Here is a 19,754-nt window from a genome sequence, read left to right as displayed (position 1 = left end):
CGTTTATAAAGTAGTTGAGAAATTGTTGATGTTTGTTTAAATGTATATTAATAATATTATAACGCTGAAAAGTTTGTTTGAACGCGCTAATATCGGGATTCGAAAAGGATATCCGATTTGAAAAGTTATTTCAGATTAAGATAGGCCATTTATCGAGGAAAGGCATAGGCTGCGGGATTGTTCGAAAGAGTTACCGCGGCTCTGGTACATAAAAGGCCTACGAAGGAACATGATGGATTTTAGTCAGTAAGAATTTGACACTGCGGGTTAGCAGCGTGAGGGGTTATTTGATGATTTGCCATAAAAAAGGCTATAGGCTACTTTTCACCATGTGTGAATCCGCTGGCAGATGCTATAGTTAGTCATACGTAATCCTACGTAGAATCACAATTTTATATAAGGCGCCCTTAAATAACTTGAGAAAACTGAGAGGGATACATACATATATGGCACACCCACATTCGTGAGATAAAACATCTTTACACGTGTGCCATTTTACGTCACGCTCTTGACCACTGAGCCTAGAAACTTCCATTGCTAAACAATTTTATCACAGAGCAGAATCTTTAATGTAAGTGTTGCCACCAAATATCCCTGAGTTGCCATTTCGAAATATCTTCTTTGATGAATTTCACCTGTCAAAAACCTTTTTGTGCCTTAATGATCCTTTCAGTTTTCACGAAGAAATATCCAATTTTACGCATGTCTAATACGAGGCTTTGATGTCAGAGGTCGAATTTATAAAAAAGTAAAAATAATTCAGCGTTCGGTATTGTTTTTAACCCCCGACGCAAAAACGACGGGGTGTTATAAGTTTGACGTGTCTGTGTGTGTGTGTGTGTGTGTATGTGGCATCGTAGCTCCCAAACGGATGATCCGATTATAATGCGGTTTTTTTTGTTTAAAAGGTATGTCAGTCGGGAGTGTTCTTAGCTATGTTTGGTGGAAATCGGTTCAGGTCTTCAAGGTCATCAGCTCGATTGTTAGGTGTGATAGGAATGTTACACGCTCAGTTTACGTGCAAGCATATGTGGGATCTGAAATTTAAAACACTAATGTCTTCTGGAACCACTGAGCTGGTCTGCTGGTAGGGCACGAAGGTAGGAGACGTAACCCTGAACTGCCTTTTAGTAAACCCATCGAGTTTGGGCTCGTTGAATTTGTCTTGACGAGTTCTCTTCATGTTTCTGATTAACGAGAACCTGATGCTGGAAATGGGATGTGGCGGATGGAACCCTGGAATGCCGGAATGACACGGATAAACCGATTTATATTTTTACTGAAAATCTAGAATGACCACAGGTTAATCTTTATTGTTTCTCAATCTGTGCAATTCTCCCAGAGCCAGTTTGTCATGAGGATTGTTAAACAGCTTCCTTTGGCTGAGATCGCATATAGCGACCCCATCTTAAAATAAAAGAAATTAAACGAAAGAAGGAAAAATTAAGGAGATCCTTCAAAAAGCATGAAATAAAATTAAATTATAAATTTAAAAAACCCCCGACCCAAAAAAGTACGCAATAATTATGACAGAAGGTAAAAACGGTGAACCCTATAAAAAAGCATAAAATAACTTTTAACACTACGTAAGTACCAACTAAAGCATGTCAGACTAAACTAAATTTTGACATGTCGGGGGACCGCTTTTTACCTTCGAAAATACTTGCATAAATCAAATGATACCTACCTAATTACAACATTCGTATAAAAAAAAACACGTATCTAAAGTAATGAATTAGAGCGGTCCCTTGACACGACAAAATTTAGTTTAGTCTGACATGCTTTAGTTGGTACTTACGTAGTGTTAAAAGTTATTTTATGCTTTTTTATAGGGTTCAGCGTTTTTACCTTCTGTCATAATTATTGCGTACTTTTTTGGGTCGGGGGTTTTTTAAATTTATAATTTAATTTTTCGGACATGTTTTTCCAAAGTATGTCGATATTTTTTTTGACCCATTTAGCTTTGGGTTTCAAAAACTAGGTCCTTGTTTTTTCGGCTGTATTTTAGATCCTTCATTCTGATTTAATCAGGGAGCTTGAAACAGGACATAAGCAACAGTTTATCCAGATGCAGAAAGTAGAGTTCCCTCGGGCTGTGGGCTATTTAAAAAAACCGGCTAAGTGCGAGTCGGACTCGTTCACGAAGGGTCCGTACCAGAGTAAATAAGCAAAAAAAATCCAAAATATTTATTTTATTCTAGTTTTTATTGTATTTGTTGTTATAGCGCCAACAGAAATACATCATCTGAGAAAATTTCAGCTCTCTAACTATCACGGTTAATGAGATACAGCCTGGTGACAGACGGACGGACGGACGGACAGAGGAGCGAAAACAATAGGGTCCCGTTTTATCCTTTTTGTACGGAACCCTAAAAATGCAATAAAACTATTAGAAGTCGCCATTAATTGTCCTGTCTTTTACCAGAACAATATTAGCTTTAAATTGATGGGAATCGAACAGGCTGATTCACGCCATCGTTATATTATATAACAACTAACAGCAGGGATCCAGAGAAATAAACGTCAAGTATATTTATCAGGTACTAAGCACTTTATCTGTTACACAAACTATTAATATAAAGTCTGGGCTAAAGGCGATTATGGTCGTATTGACAGGCTAATAGCCTATGGCGTGGTGTAGACTGTTGAAATGGATAGAGAGGGCACTGTATTTTGTAACATTATAGATGGGTGTACTGTGGTGGAGAATCGACATATTTTGACCAATAAATTATGAATAATAAGTAAGATGTTTTGTGTAAATTATTTACATGTTTTTTTTTTAATGGAAGTTGATGATTTAGAAATTATCGAGACTCGCATAACTTTGCAATTTTGAAGTTAACCATTTAATGTCTCACACAAACGGGGAAGTTTTTTGTTTATTTTTTAAAATTAATTTGAAGCCAAAAAGCCAACTTCGGGCAGGCAAATCTTTTCGACAAAATCTGAACGAAAAATGGGCAAGGAACCAAATGATTAATTTCAGAATTGAAAACTTAACAACATAGAAAGTTATTAGGCGCCAACTTATTGCGAACTTTATTATTTTTCAATTATTTACAATGTACATTATTTTTCTTAATCTATACTATTTTCATAAAAAATAAACTTAAAACTTATAAAGGGCTCCAACTACATATATTGTCATTATGGCGTCGCGTCACTTGTCCCAAAGGTCAGAAAGCTACAGAGCTTCTACACATCGCAACACTCTATGGCATAAATTAGCAAGACACGCTAATATCACCTATGGCCCATAATTGACTGTAAGGGCTAGGTTTGACAGCCGTTTACTATATCATTTATGTTGAATCTGTTCATTATGTACTACGATTTGCTTACAAGTTGCTGCTGTCGAACATATGAGTATGTGATCTTTAAGATTTATACATACATACCCGCATAATTATACTGGCTTGTGCCAATGTATTCATTTGTGTCCTGTGTACTAATACCAAAATGACTATTAAGGTTATTCTGTACTACTACTTCACGTACTCGGATAAAAAAGCCTATCTTCCTCAATAAATGGGCTATCTGACACTTAAATATTTTTTTTCTGATCGGACAAGTTGACGAAGTAACTATTAAGGTAATCTGTGCTAGTAGTTCCTAACATAAGTGTTTTTAAGCTAACTAAAATCTCTTCAGCGTTTCAGTTATATGGATAGCTTTCCTAATAAGAAAATGGAAAATCAAGTTCACTGAACTTAAACTGATTTCGTGAAAAAATAAAGATCATGCTTATTTATTTGCTCATTTGTTACTAAAATAATGACAAGTGAGCGTAAATTGCTTTTCTGTTATAATTAGCTTTAGCCCGCGGCTTCATCTGTTTTATGTAAACACTTATACCTACTTAGATATTAATATGTACAACTTGTTGATACAATGTGGTGTTATGTTTACAAATAAACCTGAACAGTTACAATTTCATTGTAATTATCTTCAAGATACTACTCGGTCGTTGAACCTAACCTTTTCACGATTTTTACCGTTCCAACCGAATCCCAGGGGAACTATGTCCCACACCCGTATAATAAGTTGCCTGATCTTAGGCTCTGGTTGACTCTTGACTGCCTATGCACCAAACACTAAATTGTTCAGCAGCTTTGGCGTTAAAGTCGGGCAGACAGACAGTTTATTACGCATTTATAATATTAGCAAGGATATAAGATAAGAATAACTTAAAGAACTAGGCTAGAATAAAATATATTTTTTGAGACATAAAAGACATGATCACTTTTTTGCGTCATCAACCTCCTTCAAATATCTCGTTATAAAAGCTCTTGGGCACTATTATCAGACAAAATTTCAACTTTTCGAACGACCTTTTAATTAGGATTTTAGGATCGACTAACAAAAGATAAAAACAAATTTAACAAGCCCTCCGTAATTGGTAGCTTTGCCGACTCTAACAACAGAATCTACTAATCTACTAATATTAGGTAATACTGACCTTGAATGTTCACAAAAAGAAGAAAATATAATCTTGAGTAGGCAACATTATTTACACATAGAGTGTTGCCACATGCAACCTTGAGAGGGCGTTTATTTAAATCGTATTCTGATGTGTTCGATTTTCAAATGGATTTTTATGTAGCTTTGAAGATTTGTGACGTAATTTGTGTTGGTTGAAAAAACATGTTCTTATTTTGAATGTATTTTTTTAAACGTTTCGGTTTTGCTGAAGTTTACAAGTTTAATTTCATTGTCCAAGAAATAATTATTATAGTATTTTGTATTGAACGCGGTTGTGTCAGTACAGGAAATTAAGGCTTTCCTTAGGTATCCTATGGGCTTCAAGATCACAACCTAACCCTACTGACATTGGGGTCAGAGTTCAATTATGATTTACATTATGGGATAGAATGTAGGTATTGAATACCTATGCGTAACTGAATATTAGATAACACCAAATGACCTAATGTTATTGTGAATCACACACAGCACCGCGTACCGCCGCGGAAGGCGCTAAAACGGATCTAATGCTACATAAGCCTCAACTAAGAACACCGTCCCACCGCGCGGTCGAGCGGTCTTCTTTTACTTGCTGGCACCATCCTCCGTGATTGTGAACGGTGTCATGATAATCGGTCATCTAGTACCGTATTATTCTTTCTTTACGGTTTCCTATATGCCAAAAGAGTCCTTTCTAATTACCCCAACAATTTTAGAACATACTTAAAGATATTACGCAACCATACTTATGGCCAGCTCATTTCCTATCGTAGAAGTTTTTGCGTCGGCCCAAGCTAGACCCTGGATGACATAATGTGAGAGGTCACAACATTTCCCACTAAGCTATTGGCTATGCGACTAATAGTCGACGTAACGCAAAGTTCCGGGTTCGAGGATCGTCTGAGGCTAATTTATGGGGAACGAGGAGATTGTAGTTCGTGTGTTAATGTTTGTAGTTATTTTTGAAATTGTTTGTTGATTTAATTTATTAGTTATTTGTATTTTTTTAAGATAAGCAAAGTGATAAAGCTGAGTGTTTTGAATTTCAAAAATAAGTTAGGTACCTACTCGTTATTTTCTTTATTTTTTCGTAAATAATTTTTGACATCAAGATGTTGAGTTGTACACAGGTAATAAGACTTCTCTACAGTTGTATATTTTTCATACCTATAACGTTTTCTAAGAATTTTTGGCCTCAAATTATTTTAAGTAATTTATCCTAGTTTAATTAAAAGCAATTGGCTTGTAATTAATTTGTAGCTAAAACATGGTATCGACCTCGAACAAGTGGAATCAAATACCTAGGCGTTTTAATTACAAGAATATCAAGAAACATACCCAAGTGTAAGTCAAGTGTGTACTTTTGAATAAAGGTATATTTTTTAAGAATTTCATGTGGAGATAATTTGTTTTTTGTGAATTTTAGTAGATAAAACTACTTTTGGCGTGAAAATATGACATATTTAGAACAGGTATCTATTCACAATAAAATTAAACAATTAGAACTTATGTATTAAAACATATTCTTTAATTATAATATTATACCTACTGACATAATCTCATAATAAATAAAAACAAAAGGAAATCCGAAATCTACGGAAATTAACTCTTAAAAATATATTAATGGCTACAAATGAATCTAGAGAAAGATAATTAAAAAGGTGATAACTGGTCGTAAAAAACAATTAACGTTATAAATATAAGTGCGTGAGAATTCCTGGTTAATTGTGATGTATTACATAATAGAATTCATTAAAGATTAAAATTCACGGAGAAAGGAAAGATAGCGGAGATGCCATAGGGAAGGTAGGTCAGGCGCCTTCTTGTAGGTCAAGCAACGTACGGTAGTCGTGATCAGTTACTTGAACTATTTAGACGTTCGGGTTCCTAATCAAATCAAAATGCAATCTGTCAAAGATTGGTTGGATTTTGATGGTAATGGAGGCCTGTGTCCAGAAATGGGTCGTTCCATTTAAAAAAAAAAGTCGTAACAGTAATGGGCGGGTTCCATAAAAGAAAAGCGCAGCTAGTACCGTTCCTCGTCCGAACAACCGCATTTTTTCTCGTTAGGTACTTTATTATTAGTATTTTGCGTTATGACATCTCCGCTAACCATTTTGTTCTCCATGGTAAAATTGATGAAATGCAATTGTCCAGTGAGTACCAAAAACGGAACAAAGGGACTCATTATGCAACAGTTTTAACGAACTTAAAAACTGAGGGGCGGATACTTTAAACTCAATCATTATTTTGACATTTCTGACTGATCATTAATTTGCAAACAATACAGAAAAACTTATTAAGTGCATGTTGGGCTTGCGCTTTCAGAATTCCGTATAGCATTTAATTTAATCGTGAGGAAAAACAGCTATTTGAAAGGCAATTTGAACTAAACTAAATATTTAATCAAAAGGCATCCAAAGGGTCCTTTCCTACAAAATTAATCTTTGATATTCAACTATTATTCTATAATTTCACGCGAAGAAAACTCTCCATTTATGATAACTTATCTTAATTAAAATAGTAGTTTCAGTTTTAGAATAAAAAACTCAATACAGGTATTCTTGTCTTGACTATTCTTTAATTTATAACCTACTTCAAAAAATAAGGTTTTCAAGGTCTTCTTTGCATGTGGTTTACGCGATTATCTCACGTTTGACCGTACTTTTTTTGATGAGATTTTCAGCATACCTACTAATTTATAAAACTTAGAAGTAGTAGACATATCATTCATTTCAGCTTAAAAAACTTTTTATATTCTTTTGTAACGGAACTCTAAAAATGTGTAAGTATTATGAGTAATGTTCTGAAGTCATTACTGAACAAAAGATGTTGTATCCATTGTCTTGAATTACAACAGGTTATTGAGCGCTGAATATTTCACAGAGGCGAGTGGTCACTGGCTATTACTTATTGTGAAACGTCTTGTTAGACGTTTCTTGTAAAAATACGCATGTCTTAGTTCGTTGCAAATATTTTTGTAGGCTTCAATTGGTTGATATTTGTTTCGCTTTTGTCACATTTTGTGAATGACAAAATAATACTAGCACTGTGATCTTTTTCGCATGGTGTTCTTTTGTTTTCTTGTAAGACTTTTTTTTGCATATTAGTAAAGTTTATCGCTTTTCAATTACATTTAAATTGCTATTTATGACCATAGGATTGTGATATAATCCTATGAAATACTAACAATTTATTTATTAATAAATAAATAATGTCAGATTGAGGTCTAAAAAAAGCTGAAGTTCATTGACACCAACAGAACTCAATTACAAAATAAATTCCGCAAAGATGGGTGCAAGATAAACGAAATAATTCTCAGAGCTGACATAACGCCTGTAAGATTGCGTTTAATTTCTTTGTTTTAATAGGATTGCACTGAACAAACGGTTACGTATATATTTTGCATGAGTCAGAGTAAAAAATCAGGTACCTAATTATACGATGTACAGACATGATAGTGTGAAAAAACTGTCTCGGTAGGAATTGTCTGGCAGAATTACGTATGACGATTCACACTCTTAGCTCTATAAAACTGGTTTGTCTATGAATGTTCTTTACCTACAAATAGATTGAAATTATAGATCTGTAAAATAAAATAAGTCTTCAGTGGTTCCTTTTCTCCTTTCCCAAACAAAGTCAAGCAAAATTAATGTCTAATGTGATGTTTTAATTATACTGGAATGAATCTTGATTTTACTAACGTTTGAGAGAATACTATCATAACATTATGCTTCTTCTTGTGTGTATTGTATGTATAATTTGATTTCAGTACGAATCGCTGAAGCAGACGGAATCGTTAAGAAAACATTGTACGTAGTGGAGAAGAAAATATTTGGTCAACTTTTTACTATCAAACACAAACCACGGGTAAAATACGAAAACCTTTATCCTCAGCAAAAACAATAAGACAAAAATCACAAAGATAAAAACAAAAAACAATCGTACAACCTTAACTATTCAAAGAAAAAAAAAACAAACAAATCATACGTGAGTAAAAATAGCAATCGTGACAAATAACACATACACGAATTTAACATGACATTAATAGTACGACTACCGCAAAACAACGTGCCACCACTACAAAGGTTTTACGCAAACGCTAACGACCTCATAAACCACAAATAAACATGTATGATGTATCTCTATGGGTATTGTGAACTAGCGAAAGTACGATTCACTCTCACTCTCGAGACGGGCTGTAGACTTGTAAACATATGATTTTGAGATCCGCGTACAGCTACCATTTAAAAATCAACCTTAAAACTTACACTACACAGTTCAAATTCAATTATACATATATATTCTATAGTACCAAGTAAAAATAATTAAATTATCATAAATAACAAATAAATATAATTTAATATTAATTTCTTGGTGAGCTCTCGCATAATTGCGGTCGGTTTCATTGATAGAATTTTTTTTTGGTATAAATTGTACTCGACATTTTTTGGGTTTAAAAAAAGAGAAAGTAGTAAAAAGGAGGACCGCCCAAGTATTGGCAGAGTAAAGAGTGTTCATGATTCACTTTTTGAGGAAAAAAAGTTTTAAACTGCAATGTGAGATACTAAAGTGTGTTTTTTGCGAACATTTGTCTTAAAAGCCCGAGTTTTTTGCAACCGAGGTCATAACCAACATAATATTATTCTGACTCATTCAATTTTGTTGTTGTTGTTTTAAAAACTGGATTAAAATCTTGACCCATTTGTTGACGTAGGTCATAGTTTTGAATTGTTTACATAATACGAAATAAATAAAGTAAATATTTTTTAAAGGAGGCCAATTTCACTCGCTAATCCTAAATTTACGTAATCGGAGGAGGAAGTCAAAATTATAATAGTTTCCTAGAAATGACAAATGACTTATAGGAGTAATTTATAAGCTAAAAGTAAATTAATAATAACGCTTATTGATCAATAAACAATTACCTTTCAATCTTTAAAGACAGTCTACAGTAAAGAGGAATTATTATCATTAAAAAGTAATTTAAAAAAAAACGATGTTCTCAAAACAACACAACAATAAAATTGAATTTCGAACTTCGTGATCGATGGAAGAAGCTAGTTGTTCAACTCGTTTATCGAGTCGAATCATCAGTTGGCGCATTCGCCATTATCGATCATTATCGATTGATACCGATGTATCGATGTAGGCGTGACTTACTCGAGTCGAGAGCTATGCCTAATACGACTGTGATATAATGCTCGATCGAGAACTGTCTTGTCCGGCCACAGAGTGTGATAATACAGTTGGACTGAGTTGTATTGTGGCATTAATCCTGCTGACAACGTTTTTCTCTCCCTAACTTGAGGCATAAAGATTTGTTCAATTAGTTATGAAATACGGACTTAATGGACCTCTCCATGGTCTCCATATTTAGAGATTACACACAAAAGTGTGCCAGTGAAGTCAAAGATGTTTAGTACAAAAAACAAACCTAAGAAAACTATCGAAATTCTGTTTGTCCTTTAACAATTACGTTTTGTTTTACAGTTTTCACAGGAGGTGATAATGATGAAGATGTCCAAGACAGACAGAAATGGAAGAAGAAAATACGAAAAGCGTACAACGTCACGTAATTCATGGTGATTCTGGCCGCTTTCCTACTCTATGGCCTATTGGAACAGCAGTGATTAATGGACCCCATCCATAGACAGCAACAGTTGCTCGAGTTACATAGCAACCAGTAGCATAGTTATTGCCCGTTGCAAATTATGCAATAATTGCAGGCTGCCTTTTGTTATAATTATAATATTATTTTAATATGTTTGCGGGTTCTAATCGTAGCCTTCCGCGGTGTAATGTAGGTTGGGTCTGTTATGGTAATGTTTGGCCAATAGAATAAGTATTTTTACGATGTAAGAAGAGACTTGTGTTATATTTAATTTAGGTAGTAAAGTATCTCTTGCTTAGGTATATAAATTGTTATTAATTTGTAGATGTGCTGAAAGTTTAATAAATAAAATAGAAACCAAAATAAAATTAATTGTTTTATTTACTTTTCCCTCTAGCTTTGTAAGTAGGAGACATAATGAAAAAGCTGCAATCAAGTTTCAACACATTAACACAACACACATAAACTAGTTATAGACTATAAAATCAGAGTACTCCATTAGCAAAATTACAGTCCATTTTATAACTGTTTCACGGCCTATTTGATGTTACTACATCGCATCGCTGAAAATGTCATAAAAGATTATCAACCATCAAAGGTTCTATGAACACATCATCAACTTTGTTTTCCCTAAAGACAATAATATACATACAACCGTTATAATTATTTTGAATAAAAATGCAGTGAAGGAGTTTGGGAATAAATGCTAACTTTTCAGAAGTTTGCTAAATAATGTATTCAGGAAGATCGAGAAGAAGCTTTATTTTTACTGACATTTTAATTTATCAAATTAAAAGAGTTGAGTTTGTGAATGAAATAGATCAAAGTAGGTATAGTTTACAATTCTAAAACCAGCTACTTACATACATAGTTAAACTTGAAAGGTATGGAGCATTTGAATAAATACCAACGGAAATGCTCCTTCTTTATATGATCAATTCATATAAGTTTAACTGCATAAGGTTCGTTACAACTATAAATGTTGTTAGACTATGTTCATTTGACATCGGAATAAGGCCACTTTGGCATTTCGAAAAAAAGGGTAAATCAGTGTCATGCCGGTATTATCAAATTAGGTGAGATTGAACCTAATATTGAATCATGTAAAACAAATGAAACGTTCAATAAGAACCAAAATAACACATTTGCAGGAAGAAATGGCGATGCAACTATCTTCATAGCAACACAAAATAATCCAGGAAAAAAATTAAGTTAAGACATTAATGGCAAGTGTATCTAAGTCCTAACCGAACCACTCATCGCAATCAATCGATCTCATTAGACAGGTCTCGGTCATGGCATACAACTCCCATAAAAGTACAGATAGACATACACACACACACAACCACGCATACAATTAAACTAATTACACTATAAAAATAAATTGTTTTACTAGAACATTGCATGTGAATTAAAAGATTGTTGATCTCATGGCATTTGGTAATATCATGGGAAGTAGATACGGAATATGGTCTTTCCGTGAGAAAATACCCAAATCAAATGCTTTGAAACATCTTGGAAATGAAAGACGCAATTGTGTAGGCAGTGGTTTATAGGCTAGTAATACTGAAGAAGTGAGCAATCAGAATATTGAATGTGTAACTGTTAATGCTATTGATAGTAAAACCATTATCGGGTTCGACCATAAAACGGTAATTACTGATCGAAATGTTATTAATACAGCCATAATGGATTTATTTGAATTGAATGTGGTATGTGCTTAACGGCTAATAATTTTCGAAATCATAACTTTCGAGTAAAATTCTTTGCATTGCATATTGTCCGTATCATTAATTTCGTACAAATATTTGACCAGCTGACCAGTTGAGCATTCATCTCCATTTATACTGGCGCGTTCACTTTCCACACAATAAGAGACTGCGATAATGACTTGCCCAAACACGTACCACGCGGAAGTTGCGAAAGTCACCATATGTTATAAATATTCAGCTAAAACATGTTTATTTTCCGTGTCATCATTCTTATGTAACTTGTTTTAAATCTCCGCATTAAATTCACTGTTTTCGTATTCGTCCCTAATACTAGGATCATTATGTCAGACAACATTATTAAGGCTGGTGACGTCGAAACTAGTAGCTCCATGTCGATGTTAAAAGGGAAATTATGAGAATACACCCAAATGTCAAGGTTTACGCAACGGCATTGTGAAGAACTGCAATAGGCGTGTGTTACGCAATGGAATATATTTAGCGAAACTCTCTTATTTTCTATATAGATGTTGCAAGCAGCTTCTTTCTGAGTGCATGATGCAACTGAGGTCACGCTGTCCCGGAGTTGCGCAACATCGCCCACTTCGGAGAAAACATCACTTTCTAGCATACACCTGTTTATGTAGCGTGTTAATGATATTGACATGTTAAATGTGTGCTCGCCGGGTGAATGGCTTTTTGAAATTATAATTTGAAGCTCGGATGGAGCCGTGTTGGTTTAACCTTGTGTGTTCCCAGTGTAATGAGTGAAGGAATAGATAATGAAAGTGTTCACATTGTTTATAACTTTTTATGCAAAAATAAGAATTTATAATACAACTAGAATTATAGTACATTAAAATTACTATTTACATAAATACATTTAGGCACCGTAATTTTTTCTCTACTTATAACTAAGTTTGTCGCCGGCAGAGCAGGTATCACAATTGCGCGCGTCTTTCGCGCCGTTTAGTAAGGGCCGGACTGGCCGGGGGGGCCGTACGAGGTGCTGACGCCACCGCTGGAGCCACCGTGTCCGCCTCCGATGGAGCCACCGTGTCCACCACCGATGGAGCCGCCGTGACCACCGCCGATACCAATGCTACCACCGCCGATGCCTCCGCCAATGCTGCCACCGCCGATACCACCGCCGATGCTGCCACCGCCGATGCCGCCGCCGATGCCGCCGCCAATGCTACCACCGCCGATGCCGCCGCCGATACCGCCGCCAATAGCACCACCACCAATGCCTCCAGCACCACCGTCCTTCTGGGTCTTGTACTTGATGAAGTAAACTTCGGGTTTGGAGGGCTGGGTGGGAGCAGCGGTGGGGATGGTGATGTCGGGCTGTTCGTCGGGTTTCTTGACCAACACGTAGACGAGGGTCTTCTCTTCGTTCTGAGCCTGGGCGGGGATGATGGGTGCAACAGGTGCGGGAGGAGCAGGTGCCTTAATGAAGATGATCTTGTAGTGCTTCTGGGGAACACCACCGCCGCTGATCACCTGGGGACGCTGTTCTTCGGGTTCTGGGGGAGGGACGTGGACGTAGATGTGCTTCTGCACAATAGCGCCGCCGCCGAAGCCAGCACCGCCGCCGAAGCCAGCGCCGCCGCCGAATCCAGCGCCGCCGCCGAAACCGGCGCCTCCTCCGAATCCAGAGCCACCGCCGAAGCCAGAGCCGCCGCCGGAGGAGAAGCCTCCAGAGGAGAAGCCGCCACCGCTGCCGCCGCCGATGCCTCCGAAGCTGCTGGAGCTCAGACCGCCGGAGGAGAATCCTCCGTGTCCGCCACCGATGCCGCCGCCGAGGCCACCGAGCCCGCCGAGGCCGCCGTGTCCTCCGTGACCACCGCCGCCTCCGGGCGCGCTGTAACTGTATCCCGCCTCGGGCCTAGCCGAGCCGAGTGCCGCAACGGCAGCTAATACCTGCGGCAGAAAATTCACTCTTTAACAACACTGTTACAAACATTTTTATCGATTGCTGGGCAATATTAATCGATCGCTATCTTGGAGAGATGCACTAGAGCGATGAATAGAGCCGAGCGCTCGATGCACTAAACAATCCGACGAGGAAGCACGAGTGCGCGGTCACAGGAGCGGGGGTCAATACACAGGTCACAAGTCACTTTCACTGCACGAATACCTACCAAGAACGCTTTCATGTTGACTCACGGAGGTGTCGTGGTTGTGTGATGCTCTGTACCACCGACCGTTGGTTTATATACTGGTGGATCGGCGACGCCTCTCTCCCGGGCTCTTCCTAACATTCGGCCTTCGGGCCATACGAGAATTATGATTTTAATGACACCCGTCCAATTCTTCTTTGGTGAAAACAATGTGGATCTTGTACTGCTATTGGACACTTTCACAGGCTCCACTATCATCATAATTGATAAGTCAACTGACAATTTGGTGACATATTAATTTGCTATTGTGACGTATTATATTGTTCGAGGTGTTAAACGTTTTATGGGTTATAATGTTTAGCATTATTCTCGTGGAGTCGTTTCTATTGAACTTTTTCTTTCCATAAGAAGTTCGGATTAGTTCTTAGATTACGGAACTAGACAGTTTCCTTGTTATAGAAGTTTTTGTGTCACCGAGATTACTTCTAGTTTCTTCTATCTGATCTGCATGCGTTATTAGCCATTATGTTCATATATCTTATGAATGTTTTCCTTTGCTTGATATTCACAATTCTCACTGTAAATAACCCAAAAGAAATGTTTTAAAAGCAATGTAAGAATTGAAGATGAGAAATTATTATTATCGTCAACCGAAGGAAAAAGTCGTTTATTATAATTAATTGATGTATTTTTTTTTACACGAAAAGATATCAATTGTTAGTTTTTATGAGATGCAAATGTTTATTTTAGACACGTTAACAGGTTGCAAAACCATTAAATGAAATCTTCATTCATTTCATTTAGATCATAAGTAAAATACTTAGATGCTCTTTATCGTAATACTTATTATAACTAAATAAAAAGTGATTTTGTCTATCACGATAAAACTGCTGGACCTTCGTTGACAAGTTTGATAATGAGATACCAATAATTTACAACAGGATGAGTGCAAAGGAGGGAAACATGCTCTAAATAAAAATATAGGTCAACTCCGAGTAATATTTTCCTATTAATCTTTTACCTTATTTCTTCCATAATACCTTTTGAAAAAATAATAACTTTTGAGACTATCTTTTTTTCTTATGTTTGCATCAACTTTATATTGTACTATTTCATACATATTTCTGCTCATACCAAGACAGACTATTCTAACATCCATACCTCAAAAACTGCTGCGCCAATTCTAGTGAAAATTTTCGTAAACGATACCATCAGTGAATGTCAGAGGTCAAGTTATTGCGATATGACATAACGCAGTCATCGCAACAACAATAAAAAACACATCTCTAAGAAATCTTCACATAACTATTACAAAAATGCGTTTTATTATAATGACCGTGGACTATAATAAAAACAAAGAAAGTTTAGTTTAATATAACGATAGATTTTTATTACAATAAAATTATATTCCATCTCTTAATTTGTTTTCTTATATGGATCTAAAGTCAAAGTTCTATCTCTAGTTACCTAATCAACAGATAGATTAAATATGGGGATCGGCCCTTAGGTGATAATCACATTATAAAGCATAGCTCAACTGTTTGTCTGTTCACGATTTTAAAATGAAAAAAAAAAATGGTTTTCAGTAACAGAGCTTTTTAATGGAATATCTGACCTACATTTTCTTGAAACCATTACATCGAAGAAAAGGCCAAATACGAATAATTATTTCGCATATGCGGAAATCTAAACTTTGGAGGTAAAACGGATTAACCGACCTACATGCAAAGAGGTCCAAAGAAAGAAAAAAAAGGACAAAAAATCATGAAATAGGAGATACCTTTGCCAAAAGCTTTCCTTAGAATGCGGACGAAACCACGGGACAATACTAGTACTAAATATATAAGATAAATCCTGTTACTTAACATGATGTATTATTTAAAAGTATTGCAACATAAAACCTTCATAAAAACCAAAATAGGCATGAAAATTCTCAATCTGTTTTTATATAAAAATATAGTCCAAGTTCAAAACATTGTATTTTTAATTACCTCAAGGCAATTCATGTTTAAATAAGTGTTGATATTAAAATTAGCTGATAAGCAAAAATGGTTAAAATTCGGTATAATTATTATGTTTAAGGACACTATAATTAATGAAGCTATTGAATATTAAGTTCTACTCATGCGGATCAAATACAATGAAAGAGTAACACGTTGCAAACTTTAAGTCGGCCGATAGTTTATTTGGGCTCATAAATCAGTATGAAGATGAATGGTAGTACGCACATTACAAAGATCAGGTATTTAGCCGGTATCAGACCGACTGAAAACTTGGATGATTGGAATAAGTTTTATTTTTTTATTTTTTGCTAGCTATTGAGTCAACTGTTGGCTGACAGTTTAGACTGTAGTGTCCCGGTAGCCTTAAAGAGACAATCATTTGAAATGGATAACCTTATCATCCTTTGTTCGAAAATTGAAACCAAACAAAGCTTCAGGTCTGCTCTCAACATAAGACCAATGGGAGTCGACAATGCAAGAAAGTACACATACATACATGGACATGTAATGTATCATGCATCCAATTAGCAAAACCAACTCCTTCCGATATAAATCAGTATTTACGAACAAAAAACGCGTTATCATCCGTCATTGTATCTCAAATTACACCTGCTTGCAGATATAATGACCCGACCTGCCTTTCCAAGATATTGACTTTCTCATCTTATGTGGCCGGTCATGTAACAGGCTGATGCTATGTGCATAGTTTTGCATATAGTATGTTCACTGTTCGGCTACTTTTTTTGCTAAGCAGTGTAATGTAAATTGATTGGTTGTCTGCATTTTAATTATGTGTTAATGTGTAGAGGTATGGTATCAAATGCTTTGGTTCTTAAAGGAAATTGCTGCAAACAAGGATAATATAATTAAAAGTTTTGAACGCTGGCGTAACAATGCACAAACTATGACAACTTTTAGGCGTTCAAGGCGTTTAAAATATTATTTAAGTCCATTAGTTTATGCTTCTTTTTTATAGAATAATACATAAATTTTTGGAGGCTCCATAAAGTTTGATATTTTCAAATATTTTTACCATACACTGTTTTACCATGAACACCAAGAAAGTGAGGGGTGAACGTTTAAGGGGGCGATTATTTGTAATTTGACATTTGAAATGCGCTGATTGTCAGTCAAAAATTGAATAAAGAATACTTTTTTGATTTTTTCATCTTTTTGACCTTTAATGAGATGGTAAGTTTGATTGACAAGTTTAATTTAATATCGAGGGATAGCGAAATCTGAAGCTGAAATGTAGCTTCCTTGAGGACGAAATCAAACGGCACGAATCGGCAAGTAAAATCATTCATCATCCTCTGAGCCTTTTCCTAACTATGTTCAGGTCGGTATCCAGTCTAACCGGATTCAGCTGTGTACCAGTGTTCTACAAGGAGCGATTGTCTATCTGACCTCCGCAACCCGGTTACCCGGGCAACCCAATACCCCTTGGTTAGAGTGGTGTCAGACTTACCAACATACTAACTTAGAAAAGTTGCATTGGTACTTGCCTGACCTGGAATGGAACCCGCGCCCTCATACTCTAAAGTACATTTTGTTAACAATGCCATAGAGTCTATAAGCCATAATTAGAGGTGGCCATAGACTCGTTGTCTGACCATTAATAATCCTATTGTCAATTCCCATTGTTATCGATGGTGAAGCAATCTTTTGATACACTTTCACTAGATTATCTTATTTCATATCTTCGGCTTGATAATATGGATTAACTTCGACGATGTTACATATGCCTTAGGGGTTAATTAGTGTGACAGAATTGACCTTTTGTGTTGCATAAAAGTTCATTATGATTGTAATGAGTTGTGTGTGTTAAAATAAATATTTGCTTATGTATTAATTGGCGTTTTGTGGTCTAGTGATTGGAAAAATCTGAGGAGTTGGTTGCGCCACTTTTTTTCCCATCAAAAAATACATAGAAAGTGGTAAAGGGCGTTTGTGGGGGCTATGTATGCTCATATAATATATGACTGTAACTGGAAAGTACTGTTTTTCAACCTATTTCGGTTAAATTCATTGTATTTTTACTATGATTGCCAGAACGAATTTTAAATGCCTAAAACCCGTTGCCAGGTCGAGATTTTTTCTAAATTATATTCCAATAAATACATTAATTATTTCAATTTCCATATTATCTATGATGTGAGAGGATTTTTTAGTGATGTAACGACCATTGACCTCGCGATGTCGAATTAAAAGAGAATGCGATTTTGCTTTGATAACCGCACAGATTTGCACTATAACATTGCGAAAGGTAACAATTTGAAGAATAGCGTGTGAATAAAATAAAATGAGACATATTGGTGCAGCTCAGTCGGGGGCTGGCTGTGGATGTTGGAGGACCTCCGTGGATCTCTTAGTTTCATTGATAGTCATAAATTGACTATCGGGAAATTTAAGAGAGTCTATCTGTTTACTGAAAAGACACATGCCATAGTCGTAGCAGAACCTCTGTAGATAAATTCAAGAGATTTCCAAAGTTCTGAAAAATCTTGAATAGTACGGAGTTGATATTTTACGTTTATTGTAGGATACGCGTTCATTACCATGTGGATTGAGTCGTGCGTAGAAAAATATTTTAATATTACTTAAAAATACTCTTCACAAAAACATACCTATATGTTTAAGTACATAAAGGTTAAACTGAGAACCTCCTTTATGAAGTCGGTTAAACAGAGCCTTTAAGCGGGACAAAATCCGCTTGTTTGAAAACGCTTTTACATTGTAACTTAACTGAGTAGGCATAACAATAATAAGTACAGGTAGCTAAGTAAGCTCTTACTACCCACTCCGTTAAATACTTAACCACATAAATACTGCGCAACTGAAAACAAACCGAGATAAGAGATCCTTCATGAGTTTGGAGTATAGTTGGGTAATAAGTACTGCCTGCCTTTAATGTTACATATTATTGTGTAACAGAGAATATAGAGATAGTTTCAAAGTTTTCCTTATTAATTTACATTATAAAAGTAAAATTTGTAAGGCTTTGTTGACTATTTGTCTTATTGAACTGTTTTTCCATCGCGATTAGGTAATCAATTTTTCTTTCTGATCATGGAATGTTTTCTCATTGCGATTTCCTGTATATAAGTTTTATTAGATTTCTTAAAATTTTAGAATGTTTTTAAAGTTGTCTTCCTAAAAAAAAAATATTTTCACAGTGTTTTAATTATATTATTACTTTATGAAGGTATCCAAACGGACCATTTGGCATATAAAAGCAATTGGCAATCAACAACTATTATGGAAAGCCTAAATTAAAATCTAAATAAACCGGTAGCATAAAAATTCCACTTTAAACAATTTTATATAATCATTAAATTAATAATAACTATCGATATATCAATATCGATAAAAGCTAGCTTTAAACTGTTAGTCACGATTTCAATAGCGCACGCAAGAATTTTAGAAGCGCAGTCTCACTTTGATTGATGAGCTAACTTAAAAGTGAAAGAAGGAAAAAAAATATATTTTTGAATGAACAAACAAATGAGGAGATTAAGAATACCTATGCAAATATTTATTTTTCCAGTTTGCTTGCATAGTTGCAGACACACATTGAATTTTGTTTTGTTTAAGTACATTATGTGGAACGCATACATAAGTGGTCTTTCTGTGACAAAAAAAAATTGGCTTGCCTTTAAATCTAAATTGTTTTGCAAAAAAAGAAAATAACTTTAATGTCGATACTTAGTTATCTAAATAACATTATGATTTAACGCCATTTTATCAGCATCTCATACTGTAGAATCCTACTCTCATCTACTTGACCAATACAATGAATACAATACAATTAATATAATTAAATTGAAAAAACGGATCTTTA

At 35.5% G+C, this 19,754-nt stretch overlaps 2 protein-coding genes across 3 annotated transcripts in view; both read right to left on the bottom strand.

The window, feature by feature from the left end:
- The window catches only part of LOC110372217 (myoblast growth factor receptor egl-15), a 125,795-nt gene that overhangs the window by 24,738 nt on the left and 81,303 nt on the right, over window positions 1-19,754 (bottom strand). The gene's annotated exons all lie outside the window — the stretch shown is intronic.
- On the bottom strand, window positions 12,585-14,087 carry LOC110372239 (uncharacterized). Its single transcript, XM_021328830.3, has 2 exons — window positions 13,932-14,087; window positions 12,585-13,710 (listed from the first exon to the last, which is right to left on the bottom strand). Exons 1-2 carry the CDS (start codon window positions 13,944-13,946, stop codon window positions 12,757-12,759), a joined length of 969 nt encoding a protein of 322 aa, XP_021184505.3. The 5' UTR covers window positions 13,947-14,087; the 3' UTR covers window positions 12,585-12,756.

The sequence above is a fragment of the Helicoverpa armigera genome, chromosome 8 (assembly GCF_030705265.1).
Source record: "Helicoverpa armigera isolate CAAS_96S chromosome 8, ASM3070526v1, whole genome shotgun sequence".
In the NCBI taxonomy this organism is placed as follows: Eukaryota; Metazoa; Arthropoda; class Insecta; order Lepidoptera; family Noctuidae; genus Helicoverpa; species Helicoverpa armigera.
Note: the sequence above shows the minus strand (reverse complement) of the source record. Positions and strands in the feature narration are given on the sequence as shown.